Genomic DNA, 19,624 nt, shown 5'->3' with positions numbered 1-19,624 from the left:
AAAAAGGGGAGCACCACAGGCCTAGCAATCGGGATGGCACAGAGACTCAGGAAAGGAGGATAGCAAGCAGGAAGGACAGGCCTAAGAAAGGGAGCGCCACAGGCCTAGCAAGCGGGATGGCACAGAGACTCAGGAAAGGAGGATGGCAAGCAGGAAGGGGCACAGTACACAGGCCTAAGAAAGGGAGCGCCACAGGCCTAGCAATCGGGATGGCACAGAGACTCAGGAAAGGAGGATGGCAAGCAGGAAGGGGCACAGTACACAGGCCTAAGAAGGGGAGCGCCACAGGCCTAGCAAGCGGGATGGCACAGAGACTCAGGAAAGGAGGCTGGCAAGCAGGAAGGACAGGCCTAAGAAGGGGAGCACCACAGGCCTAGCAAGCGGGATGGCACAGAGACTCAGGAAAGGAGGCTGGCAAGCAAGAAGGACAGGCCTAAGAAGGGGAGCGCCACAGGCCTAGCAAGCGGGATGGCACAGAGACTCAGGAAAGGAGGCTGGCAAGCAGGAAGGACAGGCCTAAGAAGGGGAGCACCACAGGCCTAGCAATCGGGATGGCACAGAGACTCAGGAAAGGAGGATGGCAAGCAGGAAGGGGAGGCCTAAGAAAGGGAGTGCCACAGGCCTAGCAAGCGGGATGGCACAGAGACTCAGGAAAGGAGGATGGCAAGCAGGAAGGGGAGGCCTAAGAAGGGGAGCGCCACAGGCCTAGCAAGCGGGATGGCACAGAGACTCAGGAAAGGAGGCTGGCAAGCAGGAAGGACAGGCCTAAGAAGGGGAGCACCACAGGCCTAGCAAGCGGGATGGCACAGAGACTCAGGAAAGGAGGCTGGCAAGCAGGAAGGACAGGCCTAAGAAGGGGAGCGCCACAGGCCTAGCAAGCGGGATGGCACAGAGACTCAGGAAAGGAGGCTGGCAAGCAGGAAGGACAGGCCTAAGAAGGGGAGCGCCACAGGCCTAGCAAGCGGGATGGCACAGAGACTCAGGAAAGGAGGCTGGCAAGCAGGAAGGACAGGCCTAAGAAGGGGAGCGCCACAGGCCTAGCAATCGGGATGGCACAAAGACTCAGGAAAGGAGGATGGCAAGCAGGAAGGGGAGGCCTAAGAAAGGGAGTGCCACAGGCCTAGCAAGCGGGATGGCACAGAGACTCAGGAAAGGAGGATGGCAAGCAGGAAGGGGCATAGTACACAGGCCTAAGAAAGGTAGCGCCACAGGCCTGGCAATCGGGATGGCACAGAGACTCAGGAAAGGAGGATGGCAAGCAGGAAGGGGAGGCCTAAGAAGGGGAGCGCCACCGGCCTAGCAAGCGGGATGGCACAGAGACTCAGGAAAGGAGGATGGCAAGCAGGAAGGGGAGGCCTAAGAAGGGGAGCACCACAGGCCTAGCAAGCGGGATGGCACAGAGACTCAGGAAAGGAGGATGGCAAGCAGGAAGGGGAGGCCTAAGAAGGGGAGCACCACAGGCCTAGCAAGCGGGATGGCACAGAGACTCAGGAAAGGAGGATGGCAAGCAGGAAGGGGCACAGTACACAGGCCTAAGAAAGGTAGCGCCACAGGCCTGGCAATCGGGATGGCACAGAGACTCAGGAAAGGAGGATGGCAAGCAGGAAGGGGAGGCCTAAGAAGGGGAGCGCCACCGGCCTAGCAAGCGGGATGGCACTGAGACTCAGGAAAGGAGGATGGCAAGCAGGAAGGGGAGGCCTAAGAAGGGGAGCACCACAGGCCTAGCAAGCGGGATGGCACAGAGACTCAGGAAAGGAGGATGGCAAGCAGGAAGGGGAGGCCTAAGAAGGGGAGCACCACAGGCCTAGCAAGCGGGATGGCACAGAGACTCAGGAAAGGAGGATGGCAAGCAGGATGGGGAGGCCTAAGAAGGGGAGCGCCACAGGCCTAGCAAGCGGGATGGCACAGAGACTCGGGAAAGGAGGATGGCAAGCAGGAAGGGGAGGCCTAAGAAGGGGAGCGCCACCGGCCTAGCAATCGGGATGGCACAGAGAATCGGGAAAGGAGGATGGCAAGCAGGAAGGACAGGCCTAAGAAGGGGATCGCCACAGGCCTAGCAAGCGGGATGGCACAGAGACTCAGGAAAGGAGGCTGGCAAGCAGGAAGGACAGGCCTAAGAAAGGTAGCGCCACAGGCCTAGCAAGCGGGATGGCACATAGACTCAGGAAAGGAGGATGGCAAGCAGGAAGGACAGGCCTAAGAAGGGGAGCTCCACAGGCCTAGCAAGCAGGATGGCAAATAGACTCAGGAAAGGAGGATGGCAAGCAGGAAGGACAGGTCTAAGAAAGGGAGTGCCACAGGCCTAGCAAGCGGGATGGCACAGAGACTCAGGAAAGGAGGATGGCAAGCAGGAAGGGGCACAGAACACAAGCCCAAGAAGGGGAGCGCCACAGGCCTAGCAAGCGGGATGGCACAGAGACTCTGGAAAGCAGGATGGCAAGCAGGAAGGACAGGCATAAGAAGGGGAGCGCCACAGGCCTAGCAAGCGGGATAGCACAGAGACTCAGGAAAGGAGGCTGGCAAGCAGGAAGGACAGGCCTAAGAAAGGGAGCGCCACAGGCCTAGCAAGCGGGATGGCACAGAGACTCAGGAAAGGAGGATGGAAAGCAGGAAGGACAGGCCTAAGAAGGGGAGCGCCACAGGCCTAGCAAGCAGGATGGCAAATAGACTCAGGAAAGGAGGATGACAAGCAGGAAGGACAGGTCTAAGAAAGGGAGTGCCACAGGCCTAGCAAGCGGGATGGCACAGAGACTCAGGAAAGGAGGATGGTAAGCAGGAAGGGGCCCAGAACACAGGCCCAAGAAGGGGAGCGCCACAGGCCTAGCAAGCGGGATGGCACAGAGACTCAGGAACGGAGGATGGCAAGCAGGAAGGGGAGGCCTAAGAAGGGGGTGCCACGGGCCTAGCAAGCGGGATGGCACAGAGACTCAGGAAAGGAGGATGGCAAGCAGGAAGGGGCTAAGTAAATAGGCCTAGGAAGGGGAGCACCACAGGCCTAGCAAGCGGGATGGCACAGAAACTCAGGAAAGGAGGATGGCAAGCAGGAGGGGGCAAAGTAAACAGGCCTAGGAAGGGGGGTGCCATGGGCCTAGCAAGCGGGATGGCACAGAGACTCAGGAAAGGAGGATGGCATGCAGGAAGGGGCACAGTACACACGCCTAGGAAGGGGAGCACCGCATTCCTAGCAAGCGGGATGGCACAGAGACTCAGGAAAGGAGGATGGCAAGCAGCAAGGACAGGCCTAAGAAAGGGAGCGCCACAGGCCTAGAAAGCGGGATGGCACAGAGACTCAGGAAAGGAGGATGGCAAGCAGCAAGGACAGGCCTAAGAAAGGGAGCGCCACAGACCTAGAAAGCGGGATGGCACAGAGACTCAGGAAAGGAGGATGGCAAGCAGGAAGGGGCTAAGTAAATAGGCCTAGGAAGGGGAGCACCACAGGCCTAGCAAGCGGGATGGCACAGAGACTCAGGAAAGGAGGATGGCAAGCAGGAAGGGGCAGCGACGCGAGCCGCTACAGTTGCAGTAGCCCCGAGCAAAGAATACACTCGGCGCAAGACATTTACAGGGTAACACAGCAATACTAAGGAACGGCTCAGTGCTGGTTCCAGTACCCTGACACCGGTTGCCGGACTGTGCTCCCCAGCCTGCAACCTATCATCAAGGCACTTCGAACAAAGAACTGCTTCCCCACAGCATCCAGCCCACTATCCGCTGCGGGCAGCACATCATTGTGCCCCAGCATTTCCAGTAGATTTAACATCTACCTTCAACTCTCTCCTTCTTGAGCCCTGATGTCGGACAGTTCAATTGAACTCCCCATCCTCATCATCGAGAAGCCAATTTAAACCCCGGACTTCCGTCCAGGGGAGACCAGGTCGAGGCCCAAGAAGAAGGCTCATTGCCGAAACGTCACGGGTTTACATAACCTTGAGGGCTTCATTCCCACAATCCCGTTCCATTACCTGATCTGATTCCTGACGTTGACCAACGACTAGGTCCCTATATATGATCCACCCAAGACACAAAAAAACATGATTGATGGTGACTCTGTGCACTATATGTGTTAGATATGTTGTATTTGCTGAATGTCTGCCACAATTATGTTTAACAATCACTCTTTCTTTTTTAATACATTTCTAAAACAAAATGAATGTATTTTGATCTAAAATGTATACTATGAAATAGCAGTATTTCTTGAAAAATTCTAAATGTGTAAAATATGTTTGTGCACCTATTAGCATTAGCAAAATAATAAAAGCATGCTATGATGCACTCTTGAAGGGCTTTTCTTGCTCGTCATTTTAGAATACCTATGACAGTCAGCCAAATAAAAAAGCCACTGCCATACTTAACATGCGAAAGAATTTAGCCTTCACCAAAACACGTAGGAAGACGGCCCAAAAGGAAGTGGCAGGACGCCTTCCCACTTGTTTCAGGAAAGGAGGATGGCAAGCAGGAAGGGGCACAGTACACAGGCCTAAGAAAGGGAGCGCCACAGGCCTTACAATCGGGATGGCACAGAGACTCAGGAAAGGAGGATGGCAAGCAGGAAGGGGCACAGTACACAGGCCTAAGAAGCGGAGCGCCACAGGCCTAGCAAGCGGGATGGCACAGAAACTCAGGAAAGGAGGATGGCAAGCAGGAAGAGGCACAGTACACAGGCCTAAGAAAGGGAGCGCCACAGGCCTGGCAAGCGGGATGGCACAGAGACTCAGGAAAGGAGGATGACAAGCAGGAAGGGGCACAGTACACAGGCCTAAGAAGGGGGGCGCCACAGGCCTAGCAAGCGGGATGGCACAGAAACTCAGGAAAGGAGGATGGCAAGCAGGAAGGGGCAGAGTACACAGGCCTAAGAAAGGGAGCGCCACAGGCCTGGCAAGCAGGATGGCACAGAAACTCAGGAAAGGAGGATGGCAAGCAGGAAGGGGCAAAGTAAACAGGCCTATGAAGGGGGGTGCCACGGGCCTAGCAAGCGGGATGGCACAGAGACTCAGGAAAGGAGGATGGCATGCAGGAAGGGGCACAGTACACAGGCCTAAGAAGGAGGTTGCCACAGGCCTGGCAAGCGGGATGGCACAGAAACTCAGGAAAGGAGGATGGCAAGCAGGAAGGGGCACAGTACACAGGCCTAAAAAGGGAGCGCCACAGGCCTAGCAATCGGGATGGCACAGAGACTCAGGAAAGGAGGATGGCATGCAGGAAGGACAGGCCTAAGAAAGGCAGTGCCACAGGCCTAGCAAGCGGGATGGCACAGAGACTCAGGAAAGGAGGATGGCAAGCAGGAAGGGGCACAGTACACAGGCCTAAGAAAGGGAGCGCCACAGGCCTAGCAATCGGGATGGCAAAGAGACTCAGGAAAGGGGGATGTCAAGCAGGAAGGGGAGACCTAAGAAAGGGTGCGCCACAGGCCTAGCAAGCGGGATGGCACAGAGACTCAGGAAAGGAGGATGGCAAGCAGGAAGGGGCACAGTACACAGGCCTAAGAAAGGGAGCGCCACAGGCCTAGCAATCGTGATGGCACAGAGACTCAGGAAAGGAAGATGGCAAGCAGGAAGGGGAGGCCTAAGAAAGGGAGCGCCACAGGCCTAGCAAGCGGGATGGCACAGAGACTCAGGAAAGGAAGATGGCAAGCAGGAAGGGGCACAGTACACAGGCCTAAGAAAGGGAGCGCACAGGCCTAGCAATCGGGATGGCACAGAGACTCAGGAAAGGAGGATGGCAAGCAGGAAGGGGAGGCCTAAGAAGGGGAGCGCCACCGGCCTAGCAAGCGGGATGGCACAGAGACTCAGGAAAGGAGGATGGCAAGCAGGAAGGGGAGGCCTAAGAAGGGGAGCGCCACCGGCCTAGCAAGCGGGATGGCACAGAGACTCAGGAAAGGAGGATTGAAAGCAGGAAGGACAGGCCTAAGAAGGGGAGCGCCACAGGCCTAGCAAGCAGGATGGCAAATAGACTCAGGAAAGGAGGATGGCAAGCAGGAAGGACAGGTCTAAGAAAGGGAGTGCCACAGGTCTAGCAAGCGGGATGGCACAGAGACTCAGGAAAGGAGGCTGGTAAGCAGGAAGGGGCCCAGAACACAGGCCCAAGAAGGGGAGCGCCACAGGCCTAGCAAGCGGGATGGCACAGAGACTCAGGAAAGGAGGATGGCAAGCAGGAAGGGGAGGCCTAAGAAGGGGGGTGCCACGGGCCTAGCAAGCGGGATGGCACAGAGACTCAGGAAAGGAGGATGGCAAGCAGGAAGGGGCTAAGTAAATAGTCCTAGGAAGGGGAGCACCACAGGCCTAGCAAGCGGGATGGCACAGAAACTCAGGAAAGGAGGATGGCAAGCAGGAAGGGGCAAAGTAAACAGGCCTAGGAAGGGGGGTGCCACGGGCCTAGCAAGCGGGATGGCACAGAGACTCAGGAAAGGAGGATGGCAAGCAGGAAGGGGCTAAGTAAATAGGCCTAGGAAGGGGAGCACCACAGGCCTAGCAAGCGGGATGGCACAGAGACTCAGGAAAGGAGGATGGCAAGCAGGAAGGGGCACAGTACACACGCCTAGGAAGGGGAGCACCGCATTCCTAGCAAGCGGGATGGCACAGAGACTCAGGAAAGGAGGATGGCAAGCAGGAAGGGGAGGCCTAATAAGGGGAGCGCCACAGGCCTAGCAAGTGTGATGGCACAGAGACTCAGGAAAGGAGGATGGCAAGCAGGAAGGACAGGTCTAAGAAAGGGAGTGCCACAGGCCCAGCAAGCGGGATGTCACAGAGACTCAGGAAAGGAGGATGGCAAGCAGGAAGGGGAGGCCTAATAAGGGGAGCGCCACAGGCCTAGCAAGCGGGATGGCACAGAGACTCAGGAAAGGAGAATGGCAAGCAGGAAGGGGAGGCCTAAGAAGGGGAGCGCCACAGGCCTAGCAAGCGGGATGGCACAGAGACTCATGAAAGGAGGATGGCAAGCAGGAAGGGGAGGCCTAAGAAGGGGAGCGCCACAGGCCTAGCAAGCGGGATGGCACAGAGACTCAGGAAAGGAGGATGGCAAGCAGGAAGGACAGGCATAAGAAGGGGAGCGCCACAGGCCTAGCAAGCGGGATGGTGCATAGACTCAGGAAACGAGGATGGCAAGCAGGAAGGGGAGGCCTAAGAAGGGGAGCGCCATAGGCCTAGCAAGCGGGATGGCACAGAGACTCAGGAAAGGAGGATGGCAAGCAGGAAGGACAGGCCTAAGAAGGGGAGCGCCACAGGCCTAGCAATGGGGATGGCACAGAGACTCAGGAAAGGAGGATGGCAAGAAGGAAGGGGAGGCTAAGAAGGGGAGCACCACAGGCCTACCAAGCAGGATGGCACAGAGACTCAGGAAAGGAGGATGGCAAGCAGGAAGGGGAGGCCTAAGAAGGGGAGTGCCACAGGCCTAGCAAGCGGGATGGCACAGAGACTCAGGGAAGGAGGCTGACAAACAGGAAGGGGCACAGTACACAGACTTAAGAGAAGGGGAATGGGTTTAAGTGGCCGGAAGAGACGCAGGGTTGCAGGCATTACTATCTAAAGAGTCTGCAATCTGGAGTGTTCCAGAGGATGATAGGTGTGCTGGTGAGTGGTTCACTGTCTTGGGCGTCGCCTAGAAGGGTAGCGGGTCGAGGGGTAGTACAGCCTCTGCTAGAAGAGAAGGCTTGGGCTACGCCCCGCCAAGGCCATAGGTCCCGACACTCCCCGCCTCTATGTGCTTTCCCCTTGGCAATAGGTTCTGTGGGGTCAGATTGATGGCTGTAGGACTTTCTTACTCATAGTTTCTACAATGCTCTAAGCTAGGCCACTCTCTTTATGGGCCCTTACCTCATGATCAATCCCATGTTAACCAACTTGGCCGCATCCCATACTGTGTATCCATTTTCATCAGAGTAACATTCAATCTCTATAACGAGGAAATCTCTCAATACTGGGTTCTGTAAGAGGGTAGAATTCCGGGTTTCCGGGCACCTAATCACCCACATCAATGCAGAATAAGGGGGCAACTGAGGTGCACTAAGAAACGAGCTGTATTCACTTTATTCGCCCTTAGAAGCTCTGCAGACCTTCTCAACTACCTCTTGGTAGCTCAGGAGTTATAAACTAAACAAATTAGATCATCATAGTCCTCAAACCATCATTCACAAACTGCCATTGGATACTAAACTACATCACCTATAATATTCTATACATCACAGCTGCTAATTGGATAATCTTTATCTTAGAGCCCGCCCACGGTCCCTCCCATTATGTCAGACATCATGTCCCAGGCATCAGCAGACAGGCCCTGATTGGTTGGCACTGCATATGCTAACATCATTATAATACTGGGGCACCATTGGTTGCCCATTACTAATGTGGCCTTGCATGTTACAATCATCCACAGCAGTCCAATGAACTTTTGGTGGGAGAGGGAAGACTGAAACGCTACCTTAGCCAGAAATGATGAAACGAACTCTCATCCCATCTCATCTTCTCACGCCGGGCCCCAAACACCCGTTCAGTTGGCTCAGCCTCGGGCAACTCGTCCTGTACTTCCTTCTGACACACACTGCTGCCTCATGACGTGCCTGGCTATTCATTGTAGTGTGAGGCCAGTGTACGAGACCTTTTTCCTTGAATAGATTCAGCCTGCTAATGTGTTCTTCATGTGCGCTTTGAACTACTGTCACCAATGGAGGAGCTGTGGGTACATCTTGCTAGTGTGTTCTTGGCAATGTTACTGCATGCACCAATGGAGGAGCTGTGGGTACATCTTGCTAGTGTGTTCTTGGCAATGTTACTGCATGCTCCAATGGAGGAGCTGTGGGTACATCTTGCTAGTGCTGTGGGTACATCTTGCTAGTGTGTTCTTGGCAATGTTACTGCATGCACCAATGGAGGAGCTGTGGGTACATCTTGCTAGTGCTGTGGGTACATCTTGCTAGTGTGTTATTGGCAATGTTACTGCATGCACCAATGGAGGAGCTGTGGGTACATCTTGCTAGTGTGTTCTTGGCAATGTTACTGCATGCACCAATGGAGGAGCTGTGGGTACATCTTGCTAGTGTGTTCTTGGCAATGTTACTGCATGCACCAATGGAGGAGCTGTGGGTACATCTTGCTAGTGCTGTGGGTACATCTTGCTAGTGTGTTCTTGGCAATGTTACTGCATGCACCAATGGAGGAGCTGTGGGTACATCTTGCTAGTGCTGTGGGTACATCTTGCTAGTGTGTTCTTGGCAATGTTACTGCATGCACCAATGGAGGAGCTGTGGGTACATCTTGCTAGTGCTGTGGGTACATCTTGCTAGTGTGTTCTTGGCAATGTTACTGCATGCACCAATGGAGGAGCTGTGGGTACATCTTGCTAGTGCTGTGGGTACATCTTGCTAGTGTGTTCTTGGCAATGTTACTGCATGCACCAATGGAGGAGCTGTGGGTACATCTTGCTAGTGCTGTGGGTACATCTTGCTAGTGTGTTATTGGCAATGTTACTGCATGCACCAATGGAGGAGCTGTGGGTACATCTTGCTAGTGTGTTATTGGCAATGTTACTGCATGCACCAATGGAGGAGCTGTGGGTACATCTTGCTAGTGCTGTGGGTACATCTTGCTAGTGTGTTCTTGGCAATGTTACTGCATGCACCAATGGAGGAGCTGTGGGTACATCTTGCTAGTGCTGTGGGTACATCTTGCTAGTGTGTTATTGGCAATGTTACTGCATGCACCAATGGAGGAGCTGTGGGTACATCTTGCTAGTGTGTTCTTGGCAATGTTACTGCATGCACCAATGGAGGAGCTGTGGGTACATCTTGCTAGTGTGTTCTTGGCAATGTTACTGCATGCACCAATGGAGGAGCTGTGGGTACATCTTGCTAGTGCTGTGGGTACATCTTGCTAGTGTGTTATTGGCAATGTTACTGCATGCACCAATGGAGGAGCTGTGGGTACATCTTGCTAGTGTGTTCTTGGCAATGTTACTGCATGCACCAATGGAGGAGCTGTGGGTACATCTTGCTAGTGTGTTCTTGGCAATGTTACTGCATGCACCAATGGAGGAGCTGTGGGTACATCTTGCTAGTGCTGTGGGTACATCTTGCTAGTGTGTTATTGGCAATGTTACTGCATGCACCAATGGAGGAGCTGTGGGTACATCTTGCTAGTGTGTTCTTGGCAATGTTACTGCATGCACCAATGGAGGAGCTGTGGGTACATCTTGCTAGTGTGTTCTTGGCAATGTTACTGTGGAGCTGTGGGTACATCTTGCTAGTGTGTTCTTAGCAATGTTACTGCATGCACCAATGGAGGAGCTGTGGGTACATCTTGCTAGTGTGTTCTTGGCAATGTTACTGCATGCACCAATGGAGGAGCTGTGGGTACATCTTGCTAGTGCTGTGGGTACATCTTGCTAGTGTGTTCTTGGCAATGTTACTGCATGCACCAATGGAGGAGCTGTGGGTACATCTTGCTAGTGTGTTCTTGGCAATGTTACTGCATGCACCAATGGAGGAGCTGTGGGTACATCTTGCTAGTGTGTTCTTGGCAATGTTACTGCATGCACCAATGGAGGAGCTGTGGAGCTGTGGGTACATCTTGCTAGTGTGTTCTTGGCAATGTTACTGCATGCACCAATGGAGGAGCTGTGGGTACATCTTGCTAGTGTGTTCTTGGCAATGTTACTGCATGCACCAATGGAGGAGCTGTGGGTACATCTTGCTAGTGCTGTGGGTACATCTTGCTAGTGTGTTCTTGGCAATGTTACTGCATGCACCAATGGAGGAGCTGTGGGTACATCTTGCTAGTGTGTTCTTGGCAATGTTACTGCATGCACCAATGGAGGAGCTGTGGGTACATCTTGCTAGTGTGTTATTGGCAATGTTACTGCATGCACCAGGCTATCGGAACTGTGTATATTTCTCTCTGACAGCAACACATGAACGTAATTGTTGCGTTTCTAATCTGGAGCCATGAGAAAGGTCCACTCGTGCAGTTTCAGCTATCCTCCCTTTTCTCTTCGCCTTGACATTCTCAGCCATCTGGACATCATCGTGAAACAATGCTGTGCTTTTTCACCATGTACTGGCAGAGAAGTTGGCGTTTCTCTTGTCATATACCCTGCTGGTCCATATGCCCCGTACCTAACTGTGCCTGCCTCTGTTTACTACATTCCCTCCCTAGTGTATTCTGCAACCTAACCCTCCCGATAGTGTGGCAACTACGTTCCCTGTAGTGTGCGAGACTGACTCGGTCCTGCTTGTGTTTATTTATTTATTTACTTCATTTGTTGATAGTGCCCACACCCAGAGGTAGATGACAGACAGTCCCGAGAGGCTAAGACAGGCATTAGGCAGATTTGTTAAACAGTACAGTTTCCTTTTTTTCTGGATGCATGGTAGCAGGGCGGCGTTGCAGAGAGTAGGGTGAATGCCGGGGATGGGGGCTGGGCATCTGCACATGCATGTGAGGCTGCTCTGAGTGCAGGTCAATGGTCGTGTTGCAGAGGCATGTTTCATTCCTCCTGCTTTTGTTTCTGCAGATAAACTTCAGCAGGGCATCCCATTTCGTGGTGGAGCCGGGAAGAGCTGTGCAGCAGAAGGCTATGCTGCAAAAGGTGACCCTGGCGGTGCCTTACCGCGCGGATATCCTCACCGTGTTTGGACGCAAAGCCTCCATCTCTGGAACATGGAAAGGAGTCTGTTATCACGATCTGCAGCTGCAGCAGGAAGATATTTAAATGCGCAATAGAGAAGCCATCCTGCATTCTAGAAGTAGCGGCAAGCACTGATTATAGAGTGCCGGTGTTTGCCGAAGCTCAGCCCCGGCACTTCATTCGGAGTCCGGGCACTTCATGTCTGAGACCCAGTTTGATTATGAAATGTTCTTTTGGTTACTTGATTGTTTGAACTGAAGGTTGCTTGCAGGCATGTGGTGTGGCCTGGCCTTTGCATCCAGGGCTGGCTCCATGTTTGGTCCAGATTGATAACCCAGGCAGGACGTGCAGTGCTGGGCACAGGTTTCCACACTGCAGGAGCTGAACACTCCTGCTGGCCATTCCTGCACACACCGCTCCCGTCAGCCTGCGTGACACGGGTGCAATAAACTACAGCACTGCCACAGCAGGGTGGGCCAATCCCAACACAGGGCCAAGGTCGGCTAAAAGGCACTGAAACGAGGAACGGCTGTCCTGGGTACCATCCCTATACAGCAAGACCTTGCTGCGGTACTTGGCAGGCAACTTGATAAGTACAGTCATGATTTTGCCTGAAATTCTCCATACATGTACCATAGGAATAAAGCACGTTTGGGTGAAAGTACGTGGGGTCTGTTGTCTGTGGATAGGTGGTCAAAAAGTTCTATTTGCTGGAACATATTTGGGCTCTGACACTTATTTCGTTTACAAATTAAATCATTTTATGAATCAGTTTCATTGAATCAAAATAAAATCAAAGAAAGTAAATGTTGGTTAAAACGAACGTCTCGTGTCAATTCATATAAAAAAATGAAGTTCTCTGTATGGATGGCGGCCTTATGTATATTCGTATGTAGTTATGTGTGTATGTATGGCAACAGAGCACTGTACACAGCTGCCTTATGTCTATTCGTATGTAGTTATGTGTGTATGTATGTACGCATGTAGTTATGTGTGTATGTATGCATGTAGTTATGTGTGTATGCATGTACGCATGTAGTTATGTGTGTATGTATGTACGCATGTAGTTATGTGTGTATGTATGTACGCATGTAGTTATGTGTGTATGTATGTACGCATGTAGTTATGTGTGTATGTATGCATGTAGTTATGTGTGTATGCATGTACGCATGTAGTTATGTGTGTATGTATGTACGCATGTAGTTATGTGTGTATGTATGTACGCATGTAGTTATGTGTGTATGTATGTATGCATGTAGTTATGTGTGTATGCATGTACGCATGTAGTTATGTGTGTATGTATGTACGCATGTAGTTATGTGTGTATGTATGTACGCATGTAGTTATGTGTGTATGTATGTATTTGTATTTATTAAATTTTATATATCGCTTTACACCAAAGCGCTTTACATGGAAGAACAGTTTGATTGTTTGTTTATTTATTGTGCGCACGGGACCCTGAGGAAGCAGGGCGCGTGTGATAAGAGGGCTTACAGCTTGTTTACAGAAGTTACAAATATACAGAGCATGGTAAAAGCAATTTTCTTGGCTCCACAGGGTGAAGGTAAGGGGGTATAGTACATATACAAAGCTGTATGCAGACGACAGCAAGTCATCATATGGCTGACGTTTACATAATAGCAAATCCATATCAGGTACAGGACATACAGTAGGTGCGTGGGAGAATGCGGGTTACATAGCATTCTTAGTGAGCCATTTTATTGTGTTCTTTCTGAATTTGTTGAACGTTTGGTCGGATCTAAGAGCATGAGGTAGGGAGTTCCAAAGTTGAGCTGCCCTGACTGGGAAGCTGGACCCCCCAATAGTGGTCAGTTTAAATCTGGGCACTAGCAGGCAATTATGACTGGCTGTTCTTGTTGGTCTAGTGGAGATATTTCTAGTAAAACGTTCTGTTAGGTAACGAGGGGCTTTGTTATTTAAGCATTTGTGGATGAGGGAGGCAGATTTGAGGTTAATTTATTCCTGGGTAGAGAGCCATTTGTGTTTCCGTCTTATTTCAGAAATATGTGCTCTTCTGGGAATACTTAGGGCAGCTCTAAGTGCATTATTTTGGAGCACTTGTATTCTGTTGATGGTTTGTTTAGTTGCCCCATGCAGAGGGAATTACAATAATCTAGTTTTGATAGGATAAGGGCTCTGGATAGGATTAGCCAACTCTCATCTGAAAGGAATTGTTTCCCGGCTCGTATTAATTTACATGTATAGGCCATGGATGAGGCCAGTGAGTTTACCTGTTTGGTGAGGGATAGGGTCGAGTCGAGGTAGAAGCCTAGCGTTTTTACTTTTCTGGTGACCTTGATAGTGTTCCCATCGATGATAAATGCTGAGTAGTTTCGGTTGAGTTTAGAGATGCGAGCTGTGGTGCCCATGATGATGAGCTCTGTTTTGTCATTGTTTAAGCATAGGCCGTGGTTGGCCATCCATGCCTGAACGATGCTATAGACTCTGTTCACCAAAGCCAGATCTTCCCCGTAATCCCCGGTAAGTGGTAGGAGAATCTGGGTATCGTCTGCGTAATTGGTATAGGTGATACCCAGATTGTCAAGATCGTCAAAGAGTGGCTTAGTAAAGATATTGTAGAGTGTTGGCGAGACACAAGAACCCTGGGGCACTCCACAAGTAATGGGTATCGGGTCTGCTGCCGCTGAGGGGGAGAACACCCTCATGGTCCTGTCACTGAGGAAAGACTGTATCCAGACTATGGCCTCCCCTGAAAAGTGGGCCGCAGAGTCCAAGTGATTACACAGGACTCTATGGTCCACCAGGTCAAAGGCGGCTGAGAGGTCTAGTAGGAGGAGGAGTGCTAATTTACCCTCGTCTCTGAGTGAGTCTATTTGGGCCTTTAAATTCATGAGGGCAGTCTCTGTGCCATGTTGGGGGCGGAAACCAGATTGGCGGGCGCCAAGGAGATGGTTCACCTCGAGGAAGTTCTGAATTTGGGAGCATGCTACCTTATCTAGTATTTTTAGTAAAAATGGCACTGTGGTGATGGGCCTGTAGTTAGTGGGAATTTTGGGGTCCAGAGTTTGTTTTTTCAGGAGGGGGAGTACCCAGGATTCCTTTAGGTTGCGCGGGATGGTGCCAGGAGCAAAGGAGGCATTGATACGTTTGGTTATGAAGGGAGCTAGGTCTCTAGCAGCGTCCTTGGTCAGTTGAGCTGGGCATTGGTCATCTTTGCAATTGGATGGTTTAAGTCCAAGAATGGTTTTCTCCACCTCGATCACTGAGGCCTTAGAGAAGTTGAATTGGGTGAGTTCTTTGGGTTTAGATATTGGTGTTTTGTTCAGGGGAATTTGGGTTTGGGCTGTTAATGAGGCTTTCTTTAGAGCAATTTTTGTTTGGAGATTGGCTACTTTGTTGGTTGGTGCCAACCGTATGTCTGTGCACCAAGTTTTATCTTTAATGGAGTCATCCTGTACTGCAATCGGGGTTTCCAATTCTTTTAGAATAGAGAAGAGCTCCTACATACTGGAGTTGGCTTGGGTAATCCTATTGTTATACGTTTCTTGCTTGGCCAGGAGGATATCCTTTTTCTATTGCGTTGAGCTATTTATTAGATTAGTTTCATTTTCTGCGGTAGGATGTAGGTTCCATACCGTTTCGCATTTTCTTTTCTGTAATCTTAGTTTTGTTAGGTGGGGTGTAACCCAAGAGTTAAGATGCTTCTTTGGTTTACTGTTCCTAAGTTTAAGTGGAGTAATGCTGTCGAGGGCCGTGGTCATAGCTTTATTGAATTCCTCGACTAGAAGGCCTGGGTCAGTATGGTCTGGTAAGGAGTTGAGATTCGGTAGGATATGGGGCAAGAGATTGTCTGCTGTGATATTTTTTTTTCTTGTTTCTAGTTAATGTAGGTGCAGCGAGGGGGAGTGTTGGAGCGGTGGGTCTTTTAGTATTGAGAGTGAAGGAGATTAAGTGGTGGTCCGTCCATATTTGGGGGGCGATGGATGTAATGGAGAGGTTACAGTTGTGGCTGGCGATCCAGTCAAGAGTTCTCCCTTTAGTATGGGTAGGCATATTCACTTTCTGCATGAAGCCTAGTTCGGCCAGGATATTGGCTACAGTGGTGGCCTGGTGATCGTTAATATCATTGTAACCTAGGTTAAAATCTCCTAGCACTAAGGTTTGTGAGGAGTTTTTTAGCTTCTCAGAGATAACAGTGGTAATATCTTCATTGAAGGTGCTGATTGGGCCAGGGGGTCTGTAGAGGAGATGGATATTTAAAGTTTGAGAGTTGGCAGTGGGTAGCTTAATGGAGAGAGACTCGCAGGATTTAAGGTTGGGTGTAGAAGTGACTCTCATGGAGAGATTGGTTTTGGCGATGATCGCTATTCCACCACCTCGTGCGTCTAGTCTATCAGCTCTAAGGATAGTATAGTTGTCTGGGACTGCTAGCATTAGTGCTGGACCTGCTGCCTCGTGGAGCCAGGATTCAGTAATGGCGATGAAGTCAAGGTCATTTTCCAGGATAGTGTCTGCTATGTCTGTGGCATGACCGACTAAAGATCTAGCATTGATTAATGCGCCTTTCAGGTCAGGTTCTACCTGTGGTGTAGGACTCCGGTTAGCGGTGGCAAGTTGGTTGGTGGTGGTCTTATTTCTTTTAGGGAGGGTTTTGCAACTAGGAAGAATGGTGGTTTCCAAAGGAGCTTTTGGTCGAAGGTGATACAAGTTAATGTTATATTTTTTAACAGGTTTGAATATTTTAGGTAGTCATGCCCGGAGTCTATGGTTTCTCTGTGCTGTGCTACAAGGGGATTTAGAGATAAGTTGCATATGAGAGGCTCCTAAGCCCTCTGGGGGCAGTGTGGAGGGCATGGTGATATAGACAGTAATAATAAATAGGGCTATCAGGTTAGTGAATGATGCTCGATAGACTGGGGTCGGCAAGTAAGAGTACATAGTGTAATGGCTGGTGCTAGAGCTAGAGCCTGCTATTGCATGTATCAATCAAATATTAGACAGTAATACATAAGAAGCAAAGTGAAACAAATCATGATTAAAAAAACAGGAACAATAAGTGGAACAATTTGCCCAGATCATATTAATGGGCCAGGGTAGGGTAAAGCAGGTGAGGAAGTGTTAGAGAGCAGTTAAGAGGGAGATTGAAGAAGGCGGGATTTTAAGGAGGAGATGGAGCAGATAGGGAGAGGGAGAGAATTCCAGTGGAGTGGGGCAAGGAGCGGGATGGAGCGGAAGCAGGAAGGGGCACACAGTGGGGGTGGAACAGTGAGTAGGAAGTGATCAGCAGAACGGAGGGGACGGGAGGGAGAGTAGAATGAGAGAAGGGAGGAGGGGTAAGGAGGGGCGAGATCACAAAGGGATTTGAAGACGAGACAGAGGAAGTTTAATTTGAGTTGGGAGTGGAAGGAAAGTCAGCCAAGTGAGGACAGTGAAGAGGAGATGGAGTCATGTGGAGAGAGGGAACAGAGAGTACCTATATCAGAGTTGTAGAGGGATTTAAGGGGGGTAAGATGTGAGGCAGGAAGGCCAAAGAGGAGAGATGAACAGTAAAAGAGAAGAGAAAAGATGAGGGAAGATATTAGGAGTTTGGTGACGTGGAAGGTGAGAGAAGAGTGGATTTTGGGGACATTGTAGAGGTGGAAGTGACAGGCGCAGGCGGTGAGAGAGATATGGTGAGTAAAGGTGTAAAGCTCCGTAGGGCAACAGAGCACTGTACACAGCTGCCTTATGTATATTCGTATGTAGTTATGTGTGTATGTATGTACGTATGCATGTAGTTATGTGTGTAAGTATGGCAACAGAGCACTGTACACAGCTGCCTTATGTATATTCGTATGTAGTTATGTGTGTATGTATGTACGTATGTAATTATGTGTGTAAGTATGGCAACAGAGCACTGTACACAGCTGCCTTATGTATTTTCATATGTAGTTATGTGTGTATGTATGTACAGCAACAGAGCACTGTACACAGCTGCCTTATGTATTTTCGTATGTAGTTATGTGTGTATGTATGTACGCATGTAGTTATGTGTGTATGTATGGCAACAGAGCTCTGTACACAGCTACCTTATGTATTTTCATATGTAGTTATGTGTTTATGTATGTACAGCAACAGAGCACTGTACACAGCTGCCTTATGTATTTTCGTATGTAGTTATGTGTGTATGTATGTACACATGTAGTTATGTGTGTATGTATGGCAACAGAGCACTGTACACAGCTGCCTTATGTATATTTTCATGTATTTTTGTGTGTATGTATGTACGCATGTAGTTATGTGTGTATGTATGTACAGCAACAGAGCACTGTACACAGCTGCTGTATGTATTTTCGTATGTAGTTATGTGTGTATGTATGCACGGACAACACCATATTTGTGTGGCGATATTAAGGCATGGAACCTGCGGGGGACACACCTGCAAACCCTGTATTATTTTAAAAGGTGCGGGGGACACCACCACAACCCCCGCTCCCAAAAAACCCTAATATTATCCCCACTAAAAATATCGCCTATGGCTGTTCCCGACGACTATATATATGGCGATATTTTTGGTGGGGATAATATTACCTGATACTGTACACAGCTGCCTTATGTCTATTCGTATGTAGGTATGTGTGTATGTATGGCAACAGAGCACTGTACACAGCTGCCTTATGTCTATTCGTATGTAGGTATGTGTGTATGTATGGCAACAGAGCACTGTACACAGCTGCCTTATGTCTATTCGTATGTAGGTATGTGTGTATGTATGGCAACAGAGCACTGTACACAGCTGCCTTATGTCTATTCGTATGTAGGTATGTGTGTATGTATGGCAACAGAGCACTGTACACAGCTGCCTTATGTCTATTCGTATGTAGGTATGTGTGTATGTATGGCAACAGAGCACTGTACACAGCTGCCTTATGTCTATTCGTATGTAGGTATGTGTGTATGTATGTACGCATGTAGGGCAACAGAGCACTGTACACAGCTGCCTTATGTCTATTCGTATGTAGGTATGTGTGTATGTATGGCAACAGAGCACTGTACACAGCTGCCTTATGTCTATTCGTATGTAGGTATGTGTGTATGTATGGCAACAGAGCACTGTACACAGCTGCCTTATGTCTATTCGTATGTAGGTATGTGTGTATGTATGGCAACAGAGCACTGTACACAGCTGCCTTATGTCTATTCGTATGTAGGTATGTGTGTATGTATGGCAACAGAGCACTGTACACAGCTGCCTTATGTCTATTCGTATGTAGGTATGTGTGTATGTATGGCAACAGAGCACTGTACACAGCTGCCTTATGTCTATTCGTATGTAGGTATGTGTGTATGTATGGCAACAGAGCACTGTACACAGCTGCCTTATGTCTATTCGTATGTAGGTATGTGTGTATGTATGGCAACAGAGCACTGTACACAGCTGCCTTATGTCTATTCGTATGTAGGTATGTGTGTATGTATGGCAACAGAGCACTGTACACAGCTGCCTTATGTCTATTCGTATGTAGGTATGTGTGTATGTATGGCAACAGAGCACTGTACACAGCTGCCTTATGTCTATTCGTATGTAGGTATGTGTGTATGTATGGCAACAGAGCACTGTACACAGCTGCCTTATGTCTATTCGTATGTAGGTATGTGTGTATGTATGTACGCATGTAGGGCAACAGAGCACTGTACACAGCTGCCTTATGTCTATTCGTATGTAGGTATGTGTGTATGTATGGCAACAGAGCACTGTACACAGCTGCCTTATGTCTATTCGTATGTAGGTATGTGTGTATGTATGGCAACAGAGCACTGTACACAGCTGCCTTATGTCTATTCGTATGTAGGTATGTGTGTATGTATGGCAACAGAGCACTGTACACAGCTGCCTTATGTCTATTCGTATGTAGGTATGTGTGTATGTATGTACGCATGTAGGGCAACAGAGCACTGTACACAGCTGCCTTATGTCTATTCGTATGTAGGTATGTGTGTATGTATGTACGCATGTAGGGCAACAGAGCACTGTACACAGCTGCCTTAT

At 49.9% G+C, this 19,624-nt stretch overlaps 1 protein-coding gene across 1 annotated transcript in view; it reads left to right on the top strand.

Moving 5' to 3' along the window:
• The window catches only part of LOC138447908 (uncharacterized), a 416,627-nt gene extending 404,195 nt beyond the window's left edge, over nucleotides 1-12,432 (top strand). Inside the window, exon 9 of the mRNA XM_069604423.1 lies at nucleotides 11,500-12,432. Coding sequence (XP_069460524.1) covers nucleotides 11,500-11,697 — 198 coding nt within the window. The 3' untranslated portion in view covers nucleotides 11,698-12,432. The remainder of the gene's footprint in view (nucleotides 1-11,499) is intronic.
• The last annotated feature ends 7,192 nt before the right edge of the window (nucleotides 12,433-19,624 follow it).

Source organism: Ambystoma mexicanum, chromosome 3q (genome assembly GCF_040938575.1).
Source record: "Ambystoma mexicanum isolate Mex_15411 chromosome 3q, UKY_AmexF1_1, whole genome shotgun sequence".
NCBI classification, from domain to species: domain Eukaryota; kingdom Metazoa; phylum Chordata; class Amphibia; order Caudata; family Ambystomatidae; genus Ambystoma; species Ambystoma mexicanum.
Note: the sequence above shows the minus strand (reverse complement) of the source record. Positions and strands in the feature narration are given on the sequence as shown.